Source organism: Mycena indigotica (assembly GCF_014461135.1).
Source record: "Mycena indigotica strain 171206Taipei chromosome Unknown Mind.scaff0001, whole genome shotgun sequence".
Taxonomy (NCBI): domain Eukaryota; kingdom Fungi; phylum Basidiomycota; class Agaricomycetes; order Agaricales; family Mycenaceae; genus Mycena; species Mycena indigotica.
Genome location: NW_023503000.1, coordinates 3,595,564 through 3,621,353, shown reverse-complemented (window position 1 = coordinate 3,621,353; position 25,790 = coordinate 3,595,564). Strand labels below are relative to the sequence as shown.

The window sequence follows — 25,790 nt, the reverse complement described above, 5'->3', positions numbered from 1 at the left end:
TGATGCGAGCGCCCGTAATCGCCGATTCGCCCGATCGCGAGCGCTGGCCTTACATAGGCTGGCGCCCGTCCCAGCGGAAGGCTGTTCTGATGGCGAGGACGACAGGCCTGTCGATTCCCGCGGGCGCCCGGGCGGTAAGTGCGGCGACCTAGAGTAGGCAGGTGCAAAGAAAAGCTGTAGCAGTGCCTTCCGCTGGGAGAGCGGGATCGGGGACGGGGTGTGTGTCAAGCGCAGATCCGGGGCGACGCCCATAGCCCCGGTGTGCATGGACATTACACGTCCGTGGCCATGGGCCAATCGCATGCCGGGCATTCCAACTGTGCAGGCTTCAAGTTGCTCCCTCCGCACTAGCGGCGCAGGCTCCCGATCCTGCTGCGTGCGTGTCAGTACGCGCCCGCCCGAGAACCCCGCGACGAACCCTATCGCACGTCCCAGTTTCCCGATCCACCCGCGGCATCAGCGGCAGCATCGACACGTCTACGACACGTCGGCGGGCCGATCCGGGCCGGGCACCTCCCAGCGGAAGGCTGTCCTGATGGCAGATTGGCCTCGAGTCCGCTGTCGATGCCTGCCCCGGCGTCACTGTCCGCGCCGGGCTGCAGCGGTGGGTAAGCATTCATTAAGGCATTCAGAACTGCGGCAGGGCTGTAGCAGTGCCTCCCGCTGGGCAAGGTCGTCGCCGTGCCTTGCAGAACGGAAGGAGGCTATCAGGAGCTGGCTGTCGGACTGGCGCCGATCCTGTCCCGATGTGTGTGCAGTGTGCACACATACCAAGTGTGCAATCTGGACGTCTGTAACCAATCTGCACGCCGTGCAGTAAGGCCCAAGGCCCAGCACACCGCGCATCGACTGATATTATCACTTCTTAGTGCACCACTCCTCCGCCGGCGATCGCCTCCCCTTGTAGTAGACCAATGAATGAACAAGCCCATCGTGCCCGCTGCCCTGTCCACTCGCTAGCGTTGTCCCCGCGCAACGAATGCAATTCGTTGCCGCGGGTCCCTGTCTCCCTGATAAAGCCACGACACGTCCACCACGTCTGCGCGCCACTCGCCGCGGCCGCCGCCGGCCGATCATCACCGGCCGTGCGTGCTTATCACTGGCATCCATCTGACAGCGTGCCACGCCACACGCCACACCGCGGGCCGGCCGGCGGACGCTGGTTACATACGTCCCGCGGCGGCATCAGCGCATGCGCATCAGATGCGGTGGCGCGGCGCATCAGGCGGCGGGTCGCGGAAAGCACTTGCCCACGGCCTGGTAAAAGGCCGTGAGTTGTGGACTGGACGCGGCGGTGCCACCGCGCCGCCTAGGAGCTACAGCTCACCGTGAGCCCGCCAGCCTGAGCCTGAGCCCGACGCCCGCCGCCCGCACGCCCTTCCGCGGCGGCAGGTGTCAAACCTAAAATTTGCAATTCGTTATCTCGCTCGATCGCGGCTTCGCTTCGACTTCGACTTCTCGAAGGCGCCGGCCAAGAGCCGGTCGAGTCGCGGCGGACATGTCGCGTAGACAAGCTGGAGGAGACGGCGCACGGGCACGGAGAAACCCCTCGCGTGGAGTCAAATAACGCGTGTCAGCGCTTCCATTGTGGGCGGGTACTTGGGATAGGGCTCTGTGCTAGTCCAAATATACGCGGCTATCGCAGGGGAGGCGGCCCGGAAAGGCAGGCGCGACCCAGTGGCCCACAGAGCCCAGTCGTCGGCGTCGGCGCCGCGTCCGATAGCCAGCGCCGCTGCCACGCCAAATGAAAGTAGCTGGCAAGTAAGCTTTTTTCGCCCGCGCCGTCGCCTTCTTTTCCGGCCCTGCGTCCCGCTACTGCTCCCATTTAGCAGCTGCGGCTGCCTCCCTTGGCCCGATCGATGGGGGCTGGGCTGATTGCGCGGGACCTGAGGCGAGATTCGCGCGCATCAGATCAGCGTCTTGGTTGGCGAATTTCAAAGATTTGGGTTGACGAGGAAGGAAGGGTGCCTTGGGTGGGCGGTCGGCGGTTGGCGGTCGGCGGTGTTTGGGTGGCGCGCCGGGTGTGTGGTGGACGCTGCAGAGGAGAGGACCGCGGAGGGGAGCATCAACACATGCATGCAACCGGGTCTAGATTCGATCATCAGTGTGTTAGAGTTTGGGTTGGCGTGTGGGAGGCCGATTTGCAGGGCGTGCTAGACTAGGTTAGATGACTCTAAGCGCTTACCTTACCACCGTCTGCCCCCTTTGCTCTCTACTACCACCACCACCACCACCAGGAGATGAACTCGTGGCCGACGAGCCCGTCGACGCCAGCGCCTGCCGCGTCTTCTTCCTCTTCAAGACAGCAGCCGACGCTGACCAATACGCGGATCCGGTCTGTGGCGGATGCGCACAAGATATTCTATGCGGTGCGGGCGGGGCGGCTGGCGATGGTGTCGCGGAGGCTGGACGCGGACGAGCGGGCCGCGCTGGGGAGCGGGTGCGTGTATGCGTGGGAGGAGCGCGTGCAGACGACGGACATCACCGGCGTCGGCATCGAGCGCTTCACAGAGGGCAGGCGCTGGAGCGCGTCCCGTGTCCGTGACGAGTTTCTGTTTTATTATGAGAAGTATGTTGTACCGGGAGAGCCGAGGTGTGTTTTCTTTTTTTTAAAAATTTTTTACTAACCCCCACAGCACCGCTGCTGCTCGCGCTACGACACCCCCGCCTGACTGGGAGCAGCTCGTCAAGCAGACCTACTCCGTCTTCGTCGACACGCCCAGGGGAAAGCGCAAGTGGCATCTGACGGCGTACTTTACGCAGGCGGCGGTCGACCGGCTCGGCACCGTCGACGACATCCCCGGCGTCGGGTCCGAACACGTGCCCGCCGGTATGTTCACGACCACCCGCGTCGGGCGGCGCCGCGCCCCCGGCGACGAGGGCATCACCCACCCCGGCCCGCACGCCCACCCCGGCACCGTCCACCGCGTCTACGCGCCCTTCCCCGTCCCCGTCCCCGGCGGCGGCGGCGGCGCCCACATGCTCGCGCCCCCGCCCGATGCAGGGCCCCATTCACCATCACCATCACCACCATCGCCATGCCCATCACCACGGCCGGGCGTCGGCGTCCAGCAGCGACAGCAGCGCCGGGAGCGCGGTGCGCATGTTCGACCCGTACCACCCCGCGCCGAGTAGCAACCCGAGCAACCCGAACCCGTATGCGCTCGCGCCGGACCCGCGCTGGGAGGTCTTCCCCCTCCCCCACGCCCACGCCCACGCCCCCCGGCACCCGCACTCGCCCGCGTCCTCCGGGGGCTCCGCCCGCTCGCGCTCGCGCTCGCGCTCCTCCGGCTCCGCGTCCGTCTCCGGCCGGTCCCGCTCCGGCTCGCCCCGCCGGCCGCTCCTCCTCGACGCCGCGTACGACTACGACTATGCGCCCGCGCCAGGCAGCGCGCTCTCCAGCCCCCGCGCGGCCACCGCCCCCGAACACACGGCTACGTATGCCCCCGGCGCGCCGCCGGGCCCCGGCCCCACCCCCGGCCCCGGCCCTACCCCCGGCCCCGGTCCCACGATGACGCTCGCGCCGCTCAAGACGCTCATGCGCATCCAGCCCACGCGCCGCGAGCCCAACGACGAGAGCGCCCTCCGCATGATGGAGGGCGTCACAATCGGCGTCCCCGTCGGCGTCCCCGTAGCCGTCGGGCTGATCTAGACGAACGAACGAATGGACACAGTACATATGCATGGTCGCTGGGCGCACGGGCGTATCGTTATTGGTTTCTCTCCTTTTTCTGTTTTACTGTTTCTACTCGATCTCTCTCTTACATGCAAGGCTGCATAAGGCTACACACATACATACAGAAGTAAGATAAACCAGCAGGCAGAAGGAGCCGCACAATACCTGTACTGTACTGTACTTACACCTCGGCTCGCGTCAGGGGCGGCTAATTTGCTTCCGCGCGCACGCGCACCCCCGTGGAAGCAACTAGTCCAGGGTGCCGAGGTCGCCGTCCAGGGTGCAGGTACGCATAGGGGCTAGGGGCCATACGCGATGTCCGATCGTGTAGGAGAATAGGGGTGATCGATGGGAAGCCCGGGCCGGACTAGTGCGCTGTGAGCGATCGCAGCGGGCAGGGCTCTTGGTGGCATTTGCCAATCGCGGTCGCAAGTGCAAGTGCGCGCTCCCACTCCACTCCACTCGTGGCTGGGCTGGGCGTATGTGCGCCTGGGGACGGGGACGGGGACAGGGCCCGCGGATATCGGGGTCCAGGACGCTGCAACCCCAATTTCATCTCGACTCGACGACTTGTTTACACTTCCTTCAAGTTGTCGATTTGGGACATGGATGTGCCGGGGGGTACTTGTGACCTCATCGGAGGTGCCTGGGAGTTGAAGAGCCCTGGACGGGACTTGGTCGACGCGGTGGTCGGCCCCGGGCCGCCGCACGACGCCGCCGCCGTCGCCGCTCTGCCCGGGGCAGTGGCAGGAATTCAGACTCCGCGCGTCTTTTGTTTTCTGTTTCTGTTTTCGTTTTTTGCTACTACAGTCCGTCTGTCACTACCCGTCGACTGTCGCTGGCAACGCGCGACTGCGGCACTGGCGGCCGGCACACGACAGCCGTGGGTGGGCACGGGGCACGGCGAATGCACGTCCACCGTCACGTCCACGCTGACACCTTCTGGCACTGCTGTTGTTTTTGTCTTCTTTTCTTCGTACGTACCGTGGAACTATAGTACACGCGCAAACACACGCAGCTGGATAAGGCGCCAACTCGGACGCATGCGGACTGGGCTGGCGTCATGGGCTGGGCGATGCCGAGTTCAAATCGATATGCACTACCTATATCGCGCTTTGTGGTATGTTCGATTAGTGCGCCAGGCGCCTCCATTGCGTGCCGGACCGCATCCGCATCCGCATCGGCGCCCGCCCCCGCTTGTGCGTGCCCCCAGCGTCGAGCGCCCGGCGACGCCGAGACGGCTGCCGGCAGTGACGTCATCGATGTGTGACTGCGGCGCGGGCGATGAGGAAAATGTTCAGACTCCGCGCGGTGTTTGTTTAGCTGCGATGCGTGTGCGACAGCCGTGGCTGCACGCTACGGATACGGATAGCGGGTAAGCGCTCTCGAGGGATCGCATCGATCGCGATTCGGAGGGGGGACGGAGCTGCAGGCGCGGCTGCCAGTGCGTATCTCCACCGATACGCCTCTCCTCGGGTTCACTGCTTTTGGGGAGACTGCTCGGAATCCGCTGGGGTATTCGAGTTGCGCCACCGGAAGCCTGCGGCCACTAGTACTGGCACTCTGGACCGCGATGCGGTTGTGGGGAAGGGAACACTGTGCAACTCGCGGGCTGGCAACTGCAGCGCCGGGCCAGAGATAACCCTAGTGGTAACCGCGCAGCCGAGTGAATGACGTGCAGCGCCGCTCTGGGTGAAGCGATCGCGAAGCTGCGTCGTGTGGGCGTCCGTTGTCCAAGTTGAAGTTGGCCCCGGCCACGGTTTTTGTCTATTCCATAACGGCCGCGAGTTCTCCCACAAGTTCATTCTGATTCTATCCGAATCTAGAGGCGCCACATCGTGCGCAGCGCAGCCAGCCCGCTGCGAGTTCTCAGCAAGATGCAGTCTGTCCGCCACCCGGGTGTGCATCTGCATCCGAGTCACGGTTGTGATCTGTCAGGCGCGGAAAATTCAGACTCCGCGCCGTCTCTGTTAACGTTGCGCACACGTACGCCTATACAGTCGCAGCTGCGCCAAGCCAAGATAGCCGCAGACGCTCCCTTGTGGGGCCTGCCACCCGGAGGAGAAACGCTGCCCGGCCCGCCGGCGACGTCCGCGGCCGCCGGTCGCCGGTCGCCGGTGGTACTGAGTCCGCAGCTGCGGGAGCACTTGCGCAGACAAAAAGGCGCGAAAATCCTGCGATAGGATTGGGCCCGCGGATGCGATCGCGCACGGCGCTGTTGTGCAGATTGTGCGCACGGCTGGGCGTCCGGCGGGCCGTGGGCCGGGCCGGCCCGTCGGAGTAGCATGTACTCAACTTACCAACTGGTTGCCCGCTGGTAGCGACAGCACCCTCCAACGACAGGCTCGCGACAGGATTCGTCATTAGCACTCCGAGTCGCCGATGTATCGTTCAGTCGTTCTGCCAGAAGATATACTAGTACTTGCAACTGCAGTACTTGCTGATATTATCAACAGGCCGCGGGGCACAAATTTCATCGCCCCATACGTTGCTCGATGTCCTGACCAGGCCCACGTCACGTGCCTTCAAGCGGTTCGAGTTGGACGTGCCGACCACGCGATCGTGCGCCTCGGCGTCATCTGCGCGTCCAGGAGCACCCGGGAGACGGCAGATATTCTCTCGGTCGTTTGCAATGAACATCAACTCGTCGGTGTAGTTTCCGGTGCCTCGCGGCCACGTGTGATCCACTGACCAGAGCAAGGACCAGTCTACCGGGGAAAAGCGGCCAGGCTGCTTATGTTGAGGGCCTGTAGTTCAATGGGTGGCAAGTGGGCAGAGACCCTCCCAGGTTTGAGGTGACGTCATAGCCTGCTCAACGTGCAACGAGGTATAGGCAAGAGTTGAGTCTGTGGCGTGGAGGGAATTCCAGCTGGTTGTTGTCCGCAAGACTTATAGCTATCGAAACAGAAACAGAAGTTACAGAGCCCACGTTTCTTCCGGTTCCCAACACTGGTGGCACGAACCAACACAGAGGATGCAGACGGCACCCGGGCCAGCGCGCCGGCGGGCTACCTGGCTATGTCGATGAAGTAACTACGCCCAATTCCGCATTCAAAAGATTTGCTGGTCAACCCGGAGTCGGGAGCCTGAGTAAGCACTTGTGCCCGCAAGCAACAGCGAAAACGATGCAGATGGTTAGTGTCAAAGTTGGGTCAACATCACGTGATGGGAAACGCCACTTGCATGCCGACTTCAACGACCGCAACCGGCCGTGCAGGCCCTCGCCATGGCTCCCGAATGCAGGTCTTGCGTCCGGCTGTGCGCTTTCTTCTGTAGCAAATCAGACGAGTCCGACAGCACTGCGCACTCAGTGACTCCCGAGCACCTTGTGAATTGTACGCCATCGGCACAACAACGCGTTGGACTGCGGGCTCCGAACATCTGGGTCCGAGTCGTAGCGTCCACGGACTTCTTCCTTCTGGTCCATCCGAAACCTGGCAAGGCTTCATGGAAATTTGCAGGTAGGCTCGGGGCCGGATCCAAGATACCGCACCAGTAGTCACTTCCAAAGCGCTGACCTCTATGGCTTGTATAATGGCTTCAACTTGCTCGAAGGGCCCGTCCGTCATCGAAACGGACCCCACCTTCCCGGAGTCCTGACGGCAGGAAGCAAGACGACACATGGCAAGCAATTGCAAACGGCAACTGTTTTTTTTTCGATATTTGTTTGGCAACTTCCCGCTGGTTGCTACGGCTATCGAATCTAAGTCGATGCGGGCCGCCTAGGGTAACATCAGCTTCCCCAACTCCAAGTCTGAATCAGAGCGCCAGCGCCGCCAGCGTCATCGACCTGGGACTAGCGATGGGATCACGCCAAGGTTTGCATTCGACGTTGCGGTCGAATCATGATCGTCTGCTCACGCTGACGAAAATGGTAGCCAAACCCGCCGTGGCTCTATTCAGACCGCAGGCAACGGATTCGAATCACTGCAGCAGAGCCCGCTGGCCTGCCAACGACAGCTTCTTTGCACCCACAGCTGCGCGGGTAGCGACTGCACCACACACACTAGATGAAACCGACGAGGCCTTTTCCTCGGTATTCCGAGCGGAACGTCCGGCGTAGCTGCGTCATTGGCATCATACGCTGCTAGTGGTATCGACGTGAACACCATGGTTTGCTGCTCACAGCAGCTACATTTTTTTTCCTCAATGAACACGCTTTCACTGTTCTGGCGCTCCTTCGAGTCCTCGGCCTCATCGAATCTCCCTTCCTCCCTAACTCACCCATCGGGAACTTTATACCAGCGGTACATCTTCACTCCGGTTGCCTGTTGCTGGCTAGCTTCCCGCTCTGGACGTCACGCCTCGGGTTCGCCTTGACACCTCAACGAAGACCTGGCACTGCAACCTTGAACTGCCAATACCAAACATCCTCGCTATAAATTCTCGCCTCATTGCGGCTAGCCCTCTCAGCTCCTGCCCTCTTCTTCCGCCCTTTCTTCAACTTCCCCGCTGGCAATCGGGTCCGCTTTTTTTCGCGCAAGTTTTCTTTGAGGCCAGGTAGCCTGTTTATTTTTGCACTTTCAACTCTCCGCCGTCGAAGAATATCTCTACAATGAAGACATCGAATACTGTTACGCTGCTTCTGGCCGCCACCTCGGCGTACGGCCATGCCGTCGTCACGCAGGTGTTTGGCTCGAACGGCGTGATCACGTCGGGTCTTGGTGTCGGTCAGCATCATCCGCGCCTTGGTCTGACTCCAGAATACTCATGACGATGCAGTCAAGGGCACGCCCCGGACCGGCACGGACCCACAACCCTTCCAGATTGACACGCCTGTCCTCAAGAATATGAAAGATGGTAATGCGATCAGCTAAACACAACACCTTTGCTGATACCGTGCACAGACCCCTGCGGCGCAACGCTTGGTGGCGGAAGCATCAACATCCCGACCGCCATTAATGCCGCGATCGCAGAGGGCGGCGGGTCGCTTCCCTCGCTTGCCGCCAACGGCAGCATCAGCCTCGAGATCCATCAAGTTAACGCGGACGGCGGAGGGCCGTTCACAGCCATGGTCAACGCTGACGCAACCGGAAAGACTTGGGTCCCCGCGACCGTTCTCATCCAGGCGCCCGGGACCAACGGTATCCTCCAGTTAGTCTTCTTACCAACCTGCGAATCTACAACCCAAGTTGCTAACCCCCGTTTTCCTTAGTGGCGGTCCCGCAAACGTACCCTTTGCTATCCAGATTCCCACGGGCACGAAATGCACGGGTGGCCAGGACGGCGCGACGTGTCTGATCCGCCTGAACAACGGCGGCAAAGGGAACACACTGTCGCTTGCGCAGGGCGCGGGTCCCTTTGGTGGATGTATTGCTGTTACCCAAGGTATGTGCATCCTATTCCAGAAGTCTCGTGAATTTTACTGACGGCCTCAGACCCTGCTGGTAGCGCAACTGGCGCCGCCAGCAATTCCCGCCGCAGGCACAACTGCTGCCGCTCCAGCTGGTCCGCAGGTTAAGGGCCCACAGAAAGCCGGTGCTAAGCCCAAAGGCCCTCGCGTTTTTTCGCGCTTTTTCGATCCCTCCATCGTGGCGCGTGACGCAGTCGTCGAAGACCACCTGCGTGCGCGCGTTGTCGACGATTTAACCTACCTTGCCGCGCGCGGAGAGCTGACAGTGGATCTCATTGACGAGATCAAGGTGTGTTTTTTCTGTCATTTTCTTCATCAGCGGATCAATTTGTGTACTTAGACGGCAACCGGGACGGCCATCGACATCCCCATCGATATGCTTGCCGGCCAGAACGATGCCGCTGATCTCGGAGGAAACTCGACGACCGCGCCGAACGCGGTGCTCACTGTTCAGCAGGCGGTCGATTTGAAGAAGGCCGTCACCGACGCGATCGAGACGGTTAGTTATTGTTCTTTATCCGCAATTTGTCGCAACCTACTTGATATGCAGGCGTTGACGATTCTTTCGTCCGGAGGGGATGTTGTTGCGCAGAATGCTCAGCCCTTGGTTGGCCCACTCCTCTCTCTGTCGTGTGGTGCAGCACTGACAAACATCCAGGACCAAACAAATGCCGCTAATGCTGCCGCTGCCGATGCTCTCCTTGACGGGACGCTGACCGCAGTCAACAAGGGCAACGCGGGCGTGGGCAAACCGCAAACCGCGGTTGTCGACTCGCTCCTGGGTCCCCGTACGTGAAACGCGTTCATTATACGCATTATATTCACATCCTTCGCTATAGTCGCCACGCTCACGCGCGCAACCAACTTCGCGAAAAGCACCGCAACAGTCGCGGGAGATCCCGCATTGCTCGCCCCAGGTGCGGACAGCGCTGCCCCGGTCGGCGCCGTCGCCAGCGCCCCCGTCGCTATCGCTAGTGCCAGCCCCATTGGCAGACCGGGGAGGAAGGGCAAAGGAAGAAAGTTCGGGAAGAGCCGCTTGAACAACTGAGGCTCCCAACCCTGATAGAGCTGTGCTCTTGCTCAAAGCGGGAGGAGGATCGGGTGTTGAAGGAGAAGCCCCATTCGGATAGATATAAATGTAGTAGCTGTTCTTATGCGCAATGTCCGAATGGTTTCTCCAACTATGGTTGCTCGACACGCTTTTTCTGGCAACTCCACCCCTGTTTATCTGAGCTACTCGCAGTCTTGCTGGTAGTGTTCGGCGCAGGAGTGCTGGGACCACTTGCAGAGGTGAACGGCTAGTAAATGAGTCATGACACATGAGCATTAACTTGATGGATGCTTCACAGAGAGGGATAACGCTTCCCAGAGCACCATCTGAAAGGTGTTTGTGCTAAAACATTAGAGCTATCAGTATGTGCGTCCATGTTGGCGTTGGCTATGATGGAGCCTAAGAAACGACATTCAAGTTTTCTAGTTTTGCAAGATATCGATGAGGCATTGGCAAGATGGCACCGGTCATAGTAGTCCGCCCCGGAAGCTCTTCTCTTGTAACAGAGTTAAGAGTAGCATCGACTTTGACATGTTGAATTTGCGCCGAGAATTTGAACTTCGAAGGAGAAACAACATGGCTTCGAAGGTACGAAAAATATTTGATGGGTGACACGTCACCGTCACCAATGCACACTAGTGTACTCAACCTTCGACCAGCTTCGACCAGCTTCGACCGAATCTTCGCGTCAAAAGGACATCTTTTACGTCTCATAATGCGCAAGAGCTGTTACCCCCGAGCGTGCGAGTGTTGATCTTTTTCGGCACCGAACCAGCTGCAGTCTGCAGCAACTCCATACCCTGGCACAGTAAGATTGACTTTTTTTACATGCCAGAAAAAAAGTATCACGAGTGAAACTAGCCAAACAGTGTAAACCTGTGAAGGAATCGCAGAATAGACCGCGGCCTCTTCTTTGGAGCTGCTCGCAATCATGACTCATCGGCGGAGGCATGGGCCTGCATGGGCCCACGCATTCTTCAAGTTCGACTGCGCAAGCCAGCCTACCTTGCCTTGGCCTTCTCTGAAGCCGACGCCAACGCATCTCTTTGAAGTGGCTCTTGGCGGCTCTCTTGATCTCAAGCGGGAGTCTGGATGCAGATCTTCACGCTGGGTCCGAAAATATACGATGGCTCCAGGAAAATTAGAAGGGACTTCAATAGTCGGTGCGGCGGATGGTCTCGCGTTCCCGCTTGCTTAGCCTGGAGTCTTTCCCTGCGTCGTATTCCTCGGGTCGAATACAAAGATAGACATCAAGTCACATTTAGAGCTTTCTCAACCTGAACTTGTCAGCAAGTCTCGATAACTACCATGGCCCGGGATGCGCAAGCGCATCTTGGCGTAACGATGTGCTGACGGTACACTTATTCTGTCATACAAGTGTTCCCAAACAACTGGGCTTGAACCTCAGACACATCTTCTCTGCAATCAACTTTGACTCGTAGTTTGGTACATTCAGGACTCGGGCGTTCCCGCTGTAGTCAACGCAGGCGACGGATTGTAATCAGTGAATCCAGCTATTGGGCACTCTCAGACCCTTGCCAACGATGAACGCTTCTGCGTTGTTTAGAGACACTAACATCCGGGTCCACCGTCAAAACAACGACACTCTCCTTCCCTTTGCTTGACGGAGTCATACGACGCACCCGAAGATTCTTACAAACCAATCACAAATGCAAGTTTTGGATATTAATTGTATTGGAAGGGACGCTGTGGGTCTTTGACTGGAGCTAATCGGTCGAATTTTGCTCTCCTTGGCTCCTTGAGCGACTCTAATGCCTTGACAATGAGGTCTTCTTTGCGCCGTAACTTTACCCATTTTCATCAATTGCCAAGAACTTGAACGGGAATGTGGAACATCTTCAATCCGGTGTCTAGATTGCTCTGGTTTTGATTCTTGGTCCCCCAGTCAACAGCACGGTGAATATCAGACACCCTGCGTCATGGTATAAAGCTCACTTTTCTTTTCTCGTGGTACTCTCAGCTCTTTCCTTCCTTCCTTTCTTCTTCGACCCTTTCCCTTCCCCGCTGGCTATCGGGTCCGCTTGTTTTCTCGCTTTTCGTTCAGGTTCAGGCCAGGTTGCCTGTTAAATTTGCACCTTTTCTCCGTCGAAGAACCTCTCCCCCATGAAGACATCAAACACTCTTTCGCTTCTTCTCGCTGCTACATCCGCTTCCGGGCATGCTTTGGTAACCCAAGTCTTCGGTTCGAACGGTGTGATTACATCTGGTCTCGGTGTTGGTCAGTCACACTCGCTCGTGCTGTGAATTTAGAATGCTCACAACGATATAGTCAAGGGCACCCCCCGAACCGGCACTGACGCACAGCCCTTTCAAATCGACACGCCCACTCTTAAGAATATGAAGGCTGGTACTGTGATCAGCTGGGCAACCTGAACTTTGCTTACCCGGACTTGCATAGACCCCTGCGGCGCGACTCTTATTGGCGGAAGCATCAATATTCCGACCGCAATCAAGGCTGCGATCGCAGAAGGAGGAGGATCGCTTCCTTCGCTTTCTCCCAACGGCAGTATCAGTCTCGAAATCCATCAAGTTAACGCGGACGGCGGAGGGCCATTCACGGCCATGGTTAATGCTGATGCAACCGGCAAAACCTGGACCCCCGCCACCGTCCTCGTTCAGGCTCCAGGGAAGAACGGTATTCTTCAGTTCGTCATTGTTTTCTAGCTGGTATACATATCCTCAAATCCGTTCCGTAGTGGAGGTCCCGCCAATGCGCCGTTCGCTGTGCAAATTCCGGCCGACACAAAATGTACGGGTGGTCAAGATGGTGCGACCTGTCTTATCCGCTTGAACAACGGCGGCAAAGGCAACACACTGTCGCTTGCCCAAGGTGCCGGTCCTTTTGGTGGGTGTATCGCCGTGACGCAAGGTATGCGCGTCCAATCCCGGAAGTATATAATTGATGATGCGTGACTCCATTTGCCGCAGATATCAATGGGCAAAAGGTCAAGGGCCCTAAGAAAATTAGCCCTCAAGGCAATTCCCGCGTTTTTTCGCGGTTCTTCAATCCTTCCGTCGTAGAACGTGACGCTGTCGTCGGAGACTACCTACGCACTCGTGTTGTCGACGATTTAACTGATCTTGTTGCGCGGGGAGAACTGACAGCTGACCTCATCAACGAGATCAAAGTTTGTGCCGCTCAAAGTCCTTTCCAATTATCTCACAGATATTAATTCAGACGGTAACTGGGACGGCTCTCGACATTCCGATTGATATGCTTGCTGGCCAGAATGATGCCGCTGACCTTGGAGGAAACTCGACAACCGCCCCCAATGCCGTCCTTACTCTCCAGCAAGCCGTAAACTTGAAGAAGGCCGTCAAAAATGCAATCGAAATCGTCGGTCCTCCCTTTCCCCTCCCTTTCCGATAATAATGACGAGTGCTAGTCGTTGAAAATTCTTTCCTCTGGCGGGAAGGTCGTTGCGCAGAACGCACAGCCGCTGGTAGCTATTGTTTCTCAATCTGGACTTGTTTAATGACCTTTGATCAGGACCAAACTAACGCGGCCAACGCTGCCGCCGCCGCCGCTCTTCGCGACGGCTCGCTGAAAACAGTTAATAAGGACAACCTTGGCCAAATCCAGACCGAGGTTGTCGACTCGCTACTGGGCCCTCGTAGGTTGGACTGCATATGTGTACACATGAATTCACGTCCTTTGCTAGTTGCCACGCTGACACGCGCATCCGACTTCGCGAAAAGCACTGCAACGGTTGCGGGAGATCCCGCATTACTTGCTGCAGCTGTCAGCGCCTCCCCGACTACTGCTCGTACAAGACCCGGCCCACCGGGAAGGAATGGTCAAGGAAGAAAGTTTGGAAAGAGCCGCTTGAACAACTGAGACTCTTGATCATGATAGAGCTGTGCTCTTGAAGAGGAAGGAGAATCAGATGCTCAAGGAATATCACGATTCGAATACAATACACTATGGTAGTTGCTCTTGCTCGCAACGTTCGAATTGTCTCTCCATACGCGCTAATCGTCCTGTCCCGATTCCACTTCACTGTCAGCATTCACGCCCTTTTTCTTCCTTGGATTCTTGTTTGATTTGCGTCCTTTGGTCTCCGTTGTCTGGTGTTTGACCGGGGGTCGAAGATTTTCTACCCGCGAGCTTGGTCAAATGATGGAAGACAGGATCTAAAGACCAACCTTGCTTGACAGGCTGCAGTCCGTAGATGCGGTAGAGATGGAACACCGCCTGCTCTTTGTCCTTTGCCTACACTGGTTCAGGTCAACATGGCGCTGGTGGGTCACGAAAATACCTCGATCATCAGATCTATGGACAAAGGTTACTACCAATCAACTTGGTCGAGGAAAAACGCACCCATATCTTCAGGCAAGTCTACCGGAAGAGTTTCACATCGGTCAGAATGTGCCCGGCGCTCTTGGATGGTTACAGCGCCAGGTCGTGGCTCGCTCAGATGTTGCTTAGGTTTGATCCCTCTACGGACAAATAGAGCGTTGATGCGAGAAAAAATTTCGGTACGAGGAATCGTGGAAGGAAAGAGATTGTCATGATGGTAGTCTTGGGGGGGAAAAAGCATGTTAGATATAGCCAGAAACCAGTTTGACACTTACCAAAAACGAGTGGGATATCGAGTTCCTCGCACAATGGGAGGAGATCGTCGACATTGTAGCAAAGCTACATGGGATGATATATTTTGTCAAATTTTTGGCAAAAGCCTACCTCGTCATTCTCAAGAACCAGCCGCGCTCTGACATTGGCAGGAAGCGTCTCCGTGACCGTCTTCTTCAAACGTTCCAGCGCGGCAGCCTTGTCGCCATACGTCCCCCCGCCATGTATGATCATGACACTGTCCACACCGAGGCCCATTTTGTCCATCATCTCGCAATGGTACACGAGTTCTCGCACGGAAGCTTGCACGACCTCTGGTTTGGGGCTGCCTAGCTGCGTAAACTGGCCGGGATGCGTGGTTAGACGATGGCCGAAGCTGTTGGCGAGCTCCCCGACGCGCGCAAGAAGTGGGGCACAGTATTCCAAGGAGTAGCCGTAAATGTTATGGGAGGCAAACGGAAACATCTCAGAGGACATGCGCATGAAGCGAATGTTCTATGTTGTCTGAGTCTGGAACCAAAAAACTAAATCTAGGTGGCCTACATTGTCTTCATTCCACTGAATCATCGTCAATAGATCTTCCAGGTTCTTCCGTCCCAGGTCTTTGACCCAGTCGATGCCGTTTGCTTTGATGCTGTCGATCCTGAATATGAGGTTAGCTGAGCAGAGAGGACAAGCGTAAAAAAACTTGCCGACACGTCCGCGAGCAGAAAACAGCAGTCTTGGCTGGCTTTTGGTTCCGCAGGATGGTGTTCAGACACGCATAGCCCAATCTACCCTTGAAGTTCGTCTCTTTCCGCATAACGTCGGGAATGACATAGACTTGGTCGACGCGTTGCTTTCTTGCAGCTCGTTTTGGAGGAGAAGCACCCTCGTCTTCCCCTTCGACTTCATCTTTGCGCTTGCGTTTTTTGGGTGTCAGAGTGGGAAGAGGGACATCGTCGCTGGGTTTCTGCACTTGTGAACGAGTACTGCGACGAAGCGGGACCGACATAACGCGCGAGATTGTGGTTAGACGTAAGCTTAGGAGCATGCGTCATTGTCTCGATTCGCGCCCACGATCGTAGGAGGTATTGCTGAGTCATAGTTGAGGATTGTGGATTTCGTGACCAGGCAGCTGTTCATGGCGTTCTGGGGCCCAGTGGGGGAGGAGAAAAAGAGCGAAAGGCTCTCTGCCGGCAATCACATTCTGATAGATGATAGTATGATGCTATCGTCCCCCTCCTGGTACTGCATCCTCCATAAATCTCTCAACTCTTTGTACCTTTGGCTACATCCGTTCTTCATATTGCATGATTGAGCCTATGTTTCCTTGTGTCATGAATAAAAACTTGTGATGGGCACACTTATCGAGACTTATCGCTTGCTATTACGTTGACCTTCTCTGTTCCAACCTTCATCTCGACCTCAACACCCTAGCTGGTGTCTTTCCCGGTCGGTTCAGCCTTTCACCGCCGGGAATTTTCCTTCGAAACCACCCCATAAGGCGCATATCTTCCCGCTCATGCCTGCTTACGATCCCGCAAAATGGATGGACCAACTTATGAACTGCCAACATCTCCCGGAAGCCGACATGAAGCTGCTCTGTGAACATGTTAGGGCCCTACTCATGGAGGAGAGTAACATCCAGCCCGTGTCGAGTCCAGTCACCATCTGCGGTGATATACATGGCCAGTTTTGGGACTTGTTAGAGTTGCTGAGGAGAGGCGGTATGGTACCAGAGACGAGCTACATCTTCATGGCGCGTCCTCCTCAGTTCTTTCTCAGCTCTGAATATTGAGCGCACAAACAGGGCGATTTTGTTGATCGCGGGCATTATAGCTTGGAAACCGTGTCGCTGTTGTTGGCGATGAAGGCTCGGTAAGATTCCCTCTTCGTCTTCCAAGGCAAGGCTCTTGTAGACAGCTTAGATATCCGGATCGGGTAACATTACTGCGCGGAAACCACGAAAGTAGGCAAATTACTCAGGTCTATGGCTTCTATGGTGTGTCCTTGACTTGCGTTTCCCAAATGTGGCAGCAAATGATATATTAGGCAGACGAGTGCCAGCAAAAGTACGGTAGCGCAACTGTTTGGAAGGCATGTTGCAATGTTTTCGACTTTCTCAACATCGCTGCAGTGTGTTTTCTGCGTCTTTCTGCACTCAATCCTGCTCACATTCCACCAGATAATTGATGGGGAGACGTTATGTGTGCATGGCGGTCTTTCTCCCGATATCCGCACGTTGGACCAAATTCGAGTCCTCTCTCGAGCGCAAGAAATACCACACGAAGGCGCCTTTTGCGATCTCATGTGGAGTGACCCTGACGAGGTCGACAACTGGGCTGTTTCTCCTCGAGGTGCTGGCTGGCTTTTTGGAGGAAGCGTAACGCGCGAGTTTAACCACGTCAACGACCTCCGTCTTATCGCGCGTGCCCACCAACTTGTAAACGAAGGCTACAAACATATGTTTGATGAACAATTGGTGACGGTTTGGAGTGCACCGAATTACTGTGTGTCTCCACCTGCCTTTTCTAATTGTCTAAGACTGAGCTTGCCCAGGCTACCGATGCGGTAATATGGCGGCCATATTGACGATCACCGAGACAGGGGAGAGTAAGTTCACTGTATACGGCGCGGCGGAAGAGAATGAGCGGGACAAGGGACTGCAGACACGACGTATGGTGAGTTGACTCATCTTTCTGGCAACTCGCTCACTCATCCGGTTCTAGAATACTGTACCTTATTTTGTTTAGATGACGTCGAACATCTACTTGCCATGGTTCAAAGGGTGAATCAGAATCTGTCGTTTTGCGATCTAAGACTCGAGGCGGTCCAGTTTCGGAGCGGATGCATGTAAGACGACCGCGGAAGGCTCCAGCTTTTGGTTTCAGTCTCAGCCCAGCCCACGACTGGAGTATAAAAGTCGCCAGTCCACATCGTGCTTTCTTCGTTCACCCCGTACATTTCCGACCCTTCAACTCAAGACTCAAGACTCAGGACTACCACGACTAACGACATGTTGTTCCCTCGTAAACTTACTCTCGCTCTTATGGCCAGCGCATCTGTCTCTGTGTCCGCGGCAGATTCCGAAGATGCACTTCTGCCAAGAGCTCCGAAACCAGTCGCCCGGAGAAGGTCAGTCTTCTATCGTTCTGGTCCATTGACTCATTCTGCTGATAGTCGAGACTGTGGTTCACATTTGAACGCCTCTATGATCGCCGTTGCTGAGCGGGACTTTGTCCAACGTAAGGCAAGAATAGCCAACACTGGTGGCGGTTTCGTGAACAAAATCGCTAACAACGCTATCAATGCACGTTTCTGCTCCTTATTGAATTCCTCATTCACTGACTACTCAACAGGTCTATTGGAATGTCATTTCCAAAGACAGCACTCCTGCCGGCGGGAACATCCCCGACTCGCAAATTCAAGGTCAAATCCGTGTACTCAATGCGGATTACGCTGGAAACATCAACTTTGTTCTTGCGGGGACGAGACGGATAGTGAACCCGGACTGGTTCAACAACGCGGCGCCGGGAACCATCCAGCAAACAGTGATGAAAACCGCCCTCAGGCAGGGCGGGAAGGGTGATTTGAATGTGTACAGTGTCGGGTAAGCTTGAATTTCTAGCTTAACGCTATCCTTCTTGACTCACTATGTGTTAGTTTCGTCTCTGGAAGTGGGGCAGGGCTGTTGGGATATGCTACATATCCCAGCTCCTATGCAAGTGCACCAAAGGATGACGGAATCGTCATCCTGTTTTCCAGTGTGCCAGGAGGATCAACGGCTGGTTATAACCTCGGCAGGGTGAGCTGCCTCATATCTTACCCACCGATTTCCATTGAACAATTCTCCAGACGTTGACCCATGAATCTGGCCACTGGTTTGGACTGTACGCGTTATTGCCTTTGTTCCCTTGGGTAAATGCTCAAAGACTGGCAGCTATCACACTTTCCAGGGCGGTTGTGCCTCCTCCTCAACTAACGGCGGAGACTACGTGTCTGATACTCCTGCGGAGGCCAGCGGCGCCAGCGGATGCCCAACCGGGAGGGACACCTGCACCGGACCAAACTTCCCCGGGGTTGATCCTATCTGTATGTGCCTTTCCTTACTTGACCGACAGTGTTCTTACGAGAGGAAAGCGAACTACATGGATTATTCAACGGATGCGTGCATGAAACAGTTCACGGCGGGGCAGATCGCACGGGCGACGGATCAATTCCAGGCATATCGTGCATAAAAACATGTAAAGTGTAGTAGTGCGCTTACATGATATTTTTTTCTGCCCATCAAACCCTTCAATGCCAAAAAAGTGCAATCATATGATCGCCGAGGCGGCTGATGTATGGCAGCATCGGCGGCAAGGAATCGAATCTGATTGCCAGCTAGCAAGGACATGACGATTTGAGCCGGCAGGTATGATAAGCTATTCATCACACAAACTTCGACGGCAAACCAAACATATTGCTGACGCCTGCATTCGGCCAAAATGCTGCGGTAACGCTGCGGTCTGCCTTATATATAGCACGCCAACCAGTATCTATATCCCAGCTATGGCATCTACCTCTTCCCCCACCCGCGTCGCAATCATCGGAGGTGGTATCGGTGGCTTGACTCTTGCCCGTATTTTGCAGTTGCGCCAAGTTCCCTCGCTGGTCTTCACGCTCTACGAAGCCGACGCCAATGCGTCGCTTAGAGGGAGTTTTGGGGGCTCGCTTGATCTTAAACGCGACTCCGGCCAGCGAGCAATGCGAGAGGCCGGACTGCACGCTGAGTTCCTCAAGCTTTCGCGGCCAGTGGGCGGGGCGTTACGGCTCCTGGACGACTCTGGCAAGATATTGATAGAAACTCCAGGCAATCCGGATGATATGTATAATCCGGAGATCGACAGAGGTCATCTGCGCTCATTGTTTCTCGACTCTCTGGAGTCCAACACCATCCAATGGGGATGCAAGGCAACTTCTGTTGAGCAAGACACCACAACAGGCAAATATTCGATCCAATTTTCCTCCGGTAAAAGAGAGGGTAACTTCGACATTGTGGTGGGGGCTGATGGTGCATGGTCTTGCGTTCGCTCTTTGGCATGGCCCGGAGTTTCCCCATCGTACTCTGGCGTCACTTTCCTCGAGACCAAAGTCAATATGAAGACATATGCGGAGCTAACGTCTTTCGTTGGCGAGAATTTGATGATCGCAATGAACGGTGGCAAGGGCATTATTGCGCAGATGAGCTCAAATGATATGCTCACGGTCTACATCGCTGTTCGCGTGTCGGAGGACTGGTCGCGGACCTCACCCGTTGCGTTGGCGGGGACACCGGAGGAGAAGATTCGACTTATGCTCGAGCACTTTGAAGGCTGGGATGAATCACTGCGCCAGCTCATTCGTGTTGGCGAGAACCCTATAGTCCGCCCAATCTATGCGCTGCCACACGACTCCCAGCCACGCACCAAGACCGATAACGTGGTGCTTTTGGGTGATGCTGCTCATGTTATGAGTCCGTTCGCAGGAGCTGGAGTCAACATGGCGATGGTGGATGCTGCAGACCTGGCCGACGCATTGACAAGCGGAAAGTCGTTGGAGACGTACGAGGCAGTCATGCGTGCTCGTGCAAACGAGGCTGGAAAGGAAACCGCTGAGAATTTGGAGTTATTTTTCAGTGAAGATGCAGCGAAAAAGTTGACTGCATTGTTCCAGGGTCTCTTGGGGTTGTGAACCTCAGTAAGATACTAGTAGACATGAGATCGTCGCCCAGCCGCAGGAGACTTGATTGCAGAATATGTATGAATTTAGTTGGTGTCGGAAAGAGAACGCGATCCTGTTGGCGGGTTCATGGTGGTACTAGTACCAGGGCACCTTCCTGTCCATACTCTTTTCCAAGCTCAAGTGTGAATGAACGAAGCATTTGCCATTTCATACGCGAAAAGAGAGAGGAAAATAATGTGTGACGGACGTGACATTCTCGTGCCATCGCTTTTGCGCCAGCCTCCTCCTCCTCCTAGCTGTATGTCTCTCATCCTCTCGAAGAGTCCACGCAACACTCACTCAACCTCTTTAGAAATATGCCTCTCCCTAGACGACGCGGAAATAAAGTTAAGGGTGTTCAGTTCACCATCATGGTGGTCGGTATGTCCCCTTCTCCAGTTGCAACGACTACGAATGACATGGGCCAACAGGTGCATCCGGAAACGGACGAACGACCTTTGTGAACACTCTCTGCGAGTCGGAAGTCCTGGCGCACAAGGACCAACCCAGCCCTGAGGAGGCCCATGCGGAAGAAAATGTCAGAATTAAGCCTGTTGGCGTTGGTGAGTGCTATCCTCTATTCAACCACCCCCTCGTTACTCATGTACCGTAGAACTCGAAGAGGATAGCATCCGCATTGCCCTTACCATCGTCGACACTCCTGGCTTTGGCGACAATATTGACAACGAATTTGCGTATGACCCTGTCTTTTTCTTTCCTTCTGTTGTTGACGGCTTTGGCTAGCTTCCAAGAAATTGTTAACTACCTGGAGCGCCAATATGATGACATTCTCGCCGAGCAGTCTCGCATCAAGCGTAACCCCCGCTTCAAGGACAACCGCGTCCACGCTTGCTTATACTTCATCTCTCCGACTGGCCATGCGTTCGTTCCCGTAATTTCCAAAAGCTTAACGATTAATCTTCTCTCAGACTGAGGGAAATGGATATTGAGCTGATGCGCCGTCTTTCACCTCGCGTCAATGTTATCCCTGTCATTGGCCGCGCCGACTCGCTCACCGCCAGCGAGCTGCGTGCCTTCAAAAAGCGCGTGATGGAGGACATTGAACACTACGGGATTACCATCTATGACTTCCCCTACGACGTTGAAGAAGACGACGAGGATACTATCTCCGAGAATATGGAGCTCAGGGCTCTCCTGCCGTTTGCTGTCATCGGTTCTGAAGAGGAAATCGACGTTCAGGGCGAGCCTGTCCGCGCCCGCATCTACCCATGGGGTATCGCCGAAGTTGACAACCCAAAGCACTCTGACTTCAACCGTCTTCGTGGCGCAATTCTTAGCTCTCACCTTAACGACCTAAAAATGCTCACCGAGGATGTCCTCTACGAGACTTATCGTACCGAGAAGCTCTCTCGTAGTGTGCACTCGGATATTCGGTACGATATAGTTTATTTTTTCCTCACTAGAGCTTGTTCCTGATTGTCTATAGGGACTCTACCATTCTTCCCGAGGAGCTCGCAAACCAGAGCGTCCGTCTCAAAGAAGAGCAGCTCCGCCGCGACGAAGAGAAGGTTTGTGTCTTTTCTACATGGAGAAACTGGTGGCTTATGTTTGATCAGCTGCGCGAAATCGAGCTGCGTGTCCAGCGCGAAATCAACGAGAAAAGACAGGAACTCCTGGCAAAAGAAGAGTCGCTCCGAAACCTGGAAAGCCGTCTCACTGCCCAAGGCCTTGGTACGGAGGGCAGCTACTAAACGTCTGGGATACGAAATCTACTATTGCGGAACTATCAGTAAAATTGGTTGTGGATGTGTATACCCATAGTTACTTCTTATTGCGCTCTACGTTCGTTTGTTTTACGACCCAAGCTGGATCAATAGTCACTCTTTTTTTGGCACATTTGATGTTGATGCGCTGTTGGCTATTCCCATTGCTCTTCAAGTTGCCATTCCATGACCGAGCGGCGGCGCAGTCTCTTGCGGAATGACGCGCTTGACGATGACGAGCTCGAACAGATTCGGTGGGTCGTCACCTGCTCATTGCATCCCCTGGGCCTTACAAAGAACAGCCGATACGAGGATTTTCGGACAATAGGTCAGTTGCCGTTTGGAATAGGTGAACCGCGACTCTAAAGCTGGTTCTTATAGACTGGATACAGGACTCGCGTCTTGAACGCAACCGAAGAATACGAGAAACGCGAAATTTATATGCACCTCGCCGCGGTCCTCGAGGCGAAGTGACCGTGTCGTGGCTTTGGACCCAAACACGTCGGCTGCTCAATGCGGGCCAGTCGTGGTTTGTCGTTTCGCTCGTTGGTGGGCACCCTTTTGGCTCGTGAAGGTGGTATTCACTTTGTCCAGGCGTATGCATCGGGCTCAACGCAGCGATAATCTCCATTGTCACCGAATGGCTGTCGGACATAAAGATGGGGTACTGCCACGACGGGTGGTGGCTGAACCAGCAGTTTTGCTGCTGGGAAATTGACGACGAAAACATAGACGGGTGCAACTCATGGCATCCCTGGAGCACGGTTGGCATTGCGCGGTGGACTATTTATGTCCTGTTTGCGGTGCGTTTGTCTTCTGTCTTTTACTGCTCTTATTCAACCCTGGCAGGCGATGTTCTCATTCGTCGCGGCCCACTTGGTGCGCTCACTCGCCAAATACGCGGCTGGCTCCGGCATTTCGGAAATCAAATGCATATTGGCTGGATTCGTTATGCAGGGGTTTTTGGGTTTTATGACGTTCTTCGTAAAGAGCATAGCTCTGGTATGTTCTTGGTACCATTATCGAGCAGCACCTCTAACTGACTGATTAGCCACTTGTAATCGCATCCGGGTTGTCCGTGGGCAAGGAGGGACCTTCGGTGCATGTTGCCTGTTGCATTGGCTCTTTGGTTGCTGGAATGTTTGTGAAATTCAGGCGGAGTCAAGGTGAGCCACTTCCGACAGCCTAAAAACCATGCTTACGGGAATTAGGCAAAATGCGTGAAGTCATTACCGCCGCCAGCGCGGCTGGAGTTGCCGTTGCCTTCGGTTCGCCCATAGGAGGGGTACTCTTCTCGATAGAGGTGCGTTCATTTGACGCGTCGTTGCTGTTTTATCAATACAATGAAAGGAAATGAGCTCGACCTTTAGCATCAAGACGATGTGGCGAAGCTTTTTTTGTGCACTTATGGCGACCTTCACGCTTTCCGTGTGTTATAATCTTATCAACGGCTTATTCTCTGACATTTTTAGGCCATGAATCCGTTCAGAACTGGAAAACTTGTATTGTTCCAAGTTACATATGACCGCGACTGGCATTTCTTTGAGATCATGTTCTTCATTGTACTGGGGATTTTTGGTGTAAGTACCATGTTGTCCTATATTGCGCAACTTAACCTTTGTGATCAGGGTCTTTATGGTGCATTTGTCGTCAAGTTTAACCTCCAGGTTGCGGCTTTTCGACGGAAGCACCTTGTTAATCATGGTGTGGCCGAAGCTGTTTTGCTGGCGTCATTGACCGCCATGATTGGTTATTCCAACCAATTTCTCCGCATGGATATGACGGAAATGATGTCCATTCTATTCCATGAGTGCACTAATGGGGGCAATGTCAATAATGTTTGCCAGTAAGACGATTTATTTTTATTTTTTCGGAACTGACCGCCGGCCAGAACTTCGTCTCAGTGGCGCATAGCCAACTCCCTACTGCTGGCCACTTTTATCCGAATTGGACTCGTTGTCGTGTCTTATGGCTGCAAGGTCCCCGCTGGAATATTCGTACCTTCAATGGCTATTGGCGCAACTTTTGGTCGGATGATCGGAATCATGGTCAAGGCGATGTACCAGTCAGTCTCTTTCAGCTTCTTTCCACGATGGTGCTGACTAATTTCTAGAGCGTACCCGACATCTGGTATATTTGCGGTGTGTGTGCCGGATGTACCCTGCATCACTCCGGGTACCTATGCGTTTCTTGGGGCTGCTGCATCACTGAGGTAGAGCGCCAAAGTTAAGGTGACAGGGTTCTGACCTGATGTTGTAGTGGTGTGATGCGGATAACGGTGACTGTTGTGGTCATTATGTTTGAGCTTACAGGTGCTCTGACATACATCCTTCCAACGATGGTGCGTTGCCAAGTTTCGATTCGCCACACAGCACTCAAGGAAATTTGTATTTAGATCGTGCTTCTGGTTACCAAAGCTGTCGGTGATTTCCTGGGTACGAATGGAATCGCGGACGAAATGATCCGATTCAATGGCTTCCCGTTCCTCGAGAAGGAGGACCACGCTTACAACGTGTCTGGTAGGTCAGGAAGAAAAAAATATCAAGGGTGCTCAAGTTTTTTTCTCTCAGTGTCGGCCGTAATGAGGAAGGATCTGTACACGCTTAACGAATCAGGCATGAGAGTCAAGGACGTGGGTCAGTGGAAACTACTTGCCTAAGCACATCGTCTTGACCTCAGAATCTAGAGGCTGCCCTTGCTGCAACTAATTTCAAAGGCTTCCCTCTCGTAGCGGAGGATGGCTCACGAATGTTGGGAGGATATATTGGTCGAACTGAACTGCAATATGTGCTAGGTTGGCTTTCTTCACAGTGTAAACGAAACAATGCTGACTTGGACATATCCAGAACGAACGCGGAAGACACAAGATATTGAGCCTGACACATTGTGTTCTTTCAAGCCGGAAGCTACGGAAGAAGATGGAGAAGATTTCGATCTCGGTGGCGGTCTTGCCGCCGGCATTGAAGAAGATTTCGCGCACGAACTGCTAGAGAACACGACGCTGGGACAACAAATCAAATTCTGGCCATGGGTTAATCAGGCTGGTGTTCTTATCTCAACCGTCGCAACGCCTTCTCACAACAAAACACACAGACTCCATTGACAGTGTCGCCCCAGCTTCCACTAGAAATTGTCATGCAGCTATTCAAACGGATGGGGTGGGTGATTCCTTAGTGTAGTCCCTCATCCGCCCGAGCTAAATTGCTTCTAGGCCACGCGTTATTCTCGTCGAAGACCATGGCGTGCTCGCTGGCCTTGTGACTGTTAAGGACGTTTTACGGTGGATTGCCATTGAAAAACCAGAGCGAGAACCATCCTGGGACGAGCGGGGCGGTCTTGACGGCATGTTAGAAGAGATATGGTCGTGGGCATCCGGGATCGTCCAGCCCGTTATGTCATGGAGTGCGAACCTGCTTCACCGAAGATGACCTTTTTGGAGCCGCAGCCTCATTCCAGCAGCAGGTCACGTCCGTCACGGTCATGACGTCGCAATTGATGTCCTATCAAGATGATCCACTGCCCCAAGTATAAATGCAGACGACCAATTCGCGTCTCATTCCTCACTCGACTCCGCAGACAACAAGCCTCCTCTCTCACAAACTTGCTTTTCATACTCTCCTCTCTCGTCCTCCCTGCCCATCTTCACTTACCCCAACTCACACATCGAC

The 25,790-nt window shown here is 54.9% G+C and overlaps 9 protein-coding genes across 9 annotated transcripts; 8 read left to right on the top strand and 1 right to left on the bottom strand.

Annotated features, from left to right (window-relative positions):
* Nucleotides 1-2,240: 2,240 nt before the first annotated feature.
* Nucleotides 2,241-3,652, top strand: MIND_00104000 (uncharacterized protein; the record flags this gene model as incomplete). Its single annotated transcript, XM_037357988.1, has 3 exons — nt 2,241-2,593; nt 2,637-3,105; nt 3,188-3,652. The coding sequence occupies 3 exons, from the start codon at nt 2,241-2,243 to the stop codon at nt 3,650-3,652; spliced, it is 1,287 nt and encodes a 428-aa protein (XP_037225898.1).
* Nucleotides 3,653-8,231: 4,579 nt separating this feature from the next.
* Nucleotides 8,232-10,077, top strand: MIND_00103900 (putative gegh 16 protein; the record flags this gene model as incomplete). Its single annotated transcript, XM_037357987.1, has 10 exons — nt 8,232-8,346; nt 8,399-8,476; nt 8,524-8,770; nt 8,832-9,004; nt 9,055-9,063; nt 9,122-9,318; nt 9,370-9,528; nt 9,580-9,636; nt 9,688-9,817; nt 9,869-10,077. The coding sequence occupies 10 exons, from the start codon at nt 8,232-8,234 to the stop codon at nt 10,075-10,077; spliced, it is 1,374 nt and encodes a 457-aa protein (XP_037225897.1).
* A 2,127-nt stretch (nt 10,078-12,204) lies between these two features.
* MIND_00103800 (putative gegh 16 protein) lies at nt 12,205-13,939 on the top strand (the record flags this gene model as incomplete). Its single annotated transcript, XM_037357986.1, has 9 exons — nt 12,205-12,319; nt 12,371-12,448; nt 12,500-12,746; nt 12,798-12,970; nt 13,030-13,229; nt 13,280-13,438; nt 13,488-13,544; nt 13,592-13,715; nt 13,764-13,939. 9 exons carry the CDS (start codon nt 12,205-12,207, stop codon nt 13,937-13,939), a joined length of 1,329 nt encoding a protein of 442 aa, XP_037225896.1.
* Nucleotides 13,940-14,073: 134 nt separating this feature from the next.
* Nucleotides 14,074-15,707, bottom strand: MIND_00103700 (uncharacterized protein; the record flags this gene model as incomplete). Its single annotated transcript, XM_037357985.1, has 8 exons — nt 14,074-14,198; nt 14,248-14,314; nt 14,361-14,374; nt 14,423-14,623; nt 14,677-14,740; nt 14,786-15,169; nt 15,218-15,317; nt 15,367-15,707. The coding sequence occupies 8 exons, from the start codon at nt 15,705-15,707 to the stop codon at nt 14,074-14,076; spliced, it is 1,296 nt and encodes a 431-aa protein (XP_037225895.1).
* Nucleotides 15,708-16,061: 354 nt separating this feature from the next.
* On the top strand, nt 16,062-17,409 carry MIND_00103600 (Protein kinase domain-containing protein; the record flags this gene model as incomplete). Its single annotated transcript, XM_037357984.1, has 5 exons — nt 16,062-16,658; nt 16,709-16,792; nt 16,842-17,166; nt 17,216-17,337; nt 17,386-17,409. The coding sequence occupies exons 1-5, from the start codon at nt 16,647-16,649 to the stop codon at nt 17,407-17,409; spliced, it is 567 nt and encodes a 188-aa protein (XP_037225894.1). The 5' UTR covers nt 16,062-16,646.
* Nucleotides 17,410-17,672: 263 nt separating this feature from the next.
* Nucleotides 17,673-18,894, top strand: MIND_00103500 (Extracellular metalloprotease; the record flags this gene model as incomplete). The annotated part of the gene is made up of 7 exons (XM_037357983.1): nt 17,673-17,791; nt 17,837-17,936; nt 18,016-18,266; nt 18,320-18,461; nt 18,512-18,546; nt 18,597-18,748; nt 18,797-18,894. 7 exons carry the CDS (start codon nt 17,673-17,675, stop codon nt 18,892-18,894), a joined length of 897 nt encoding a protein of 298 aa, XP_037225893.1.
* A 178-nt stretch (nt 18,895-19,072) lies between these two features.
* MIND_00103400 (Chloride channel protein) lies at nt 19,073-20,368 on the top strand (the record flags this gene model as incomplete). Its single annotated transcript, XM_037357982.1, has 1 exon — nt 19,073-20,368. The coding sequence occupies one exon, from the start codon at nt 19,073-19,075 to the stop codon at nt 20,366-20,368; it is 1,296 nt and encodes a 431-aa protein (XP_037225892.1).
* Nucleotides 20,369-20,715: 347 nt separating this feature from the next.
* On the top strand, nt 20,716-22,110 carry MIND_00103300 (Chloride channel protein; the record flags this gene model as incomplete). Its single annotated transcript, XM_037357981.1, has 7 exons — nt 20,716-20,779; nt 20,830-20,961; nt 21,012-21,093; nt 21,143-21,280; nt 21,328-21,792; nt 21,846-21,927; nt 21,976-22,110. The coding sequence occupies 7 exons, from the start codon at nt 20,716-20,718 to the stop codon at nt 22,108-22,110; spliced, it is 1,098 nt and encodes a 365-aa protein (XP_037225891.1).
* A 162-nt stretch (nt 22,111-22,272) lies between these two features.
* Nucleotides 22,273-25,550, top strand: MIND_00103200 (Chloride channel protein; the record flags this gene model as incomplete). Its single annotated transcript, XM_037357980.1, has 19 exons — nt 22,273-22,376; nt 22,425-22,450; nt 22,504-22,671; nt 22,717-22,925; nt 22,972-23,124; nt 23,174-23,288; nt 23,334-23,425; nt 23,473-23,550; nt 23,595-23,702; nt 23,751-23,968; nt 24,014-24,187; nt 24,236-24,334; nt 24,382-24,463; nt 24,518-24,641; nt 24,693-24,758; nt 24,809-24,916; nt 24,969-25,168; nt 25,216-25,280; nt 25,334-25,550. Exons 1-19 carry the CDS (start codon nt 22,309-22,311, stop codon nt 25,548-25,550), a joined length of 2,370 nt encoding a protein of 789 aa, XP_037225890.1. The 5' UTR covers nt 22,273-22,308.
* Nucleotides 25,551-25,790: the final 240 nt, after the last annotated feature.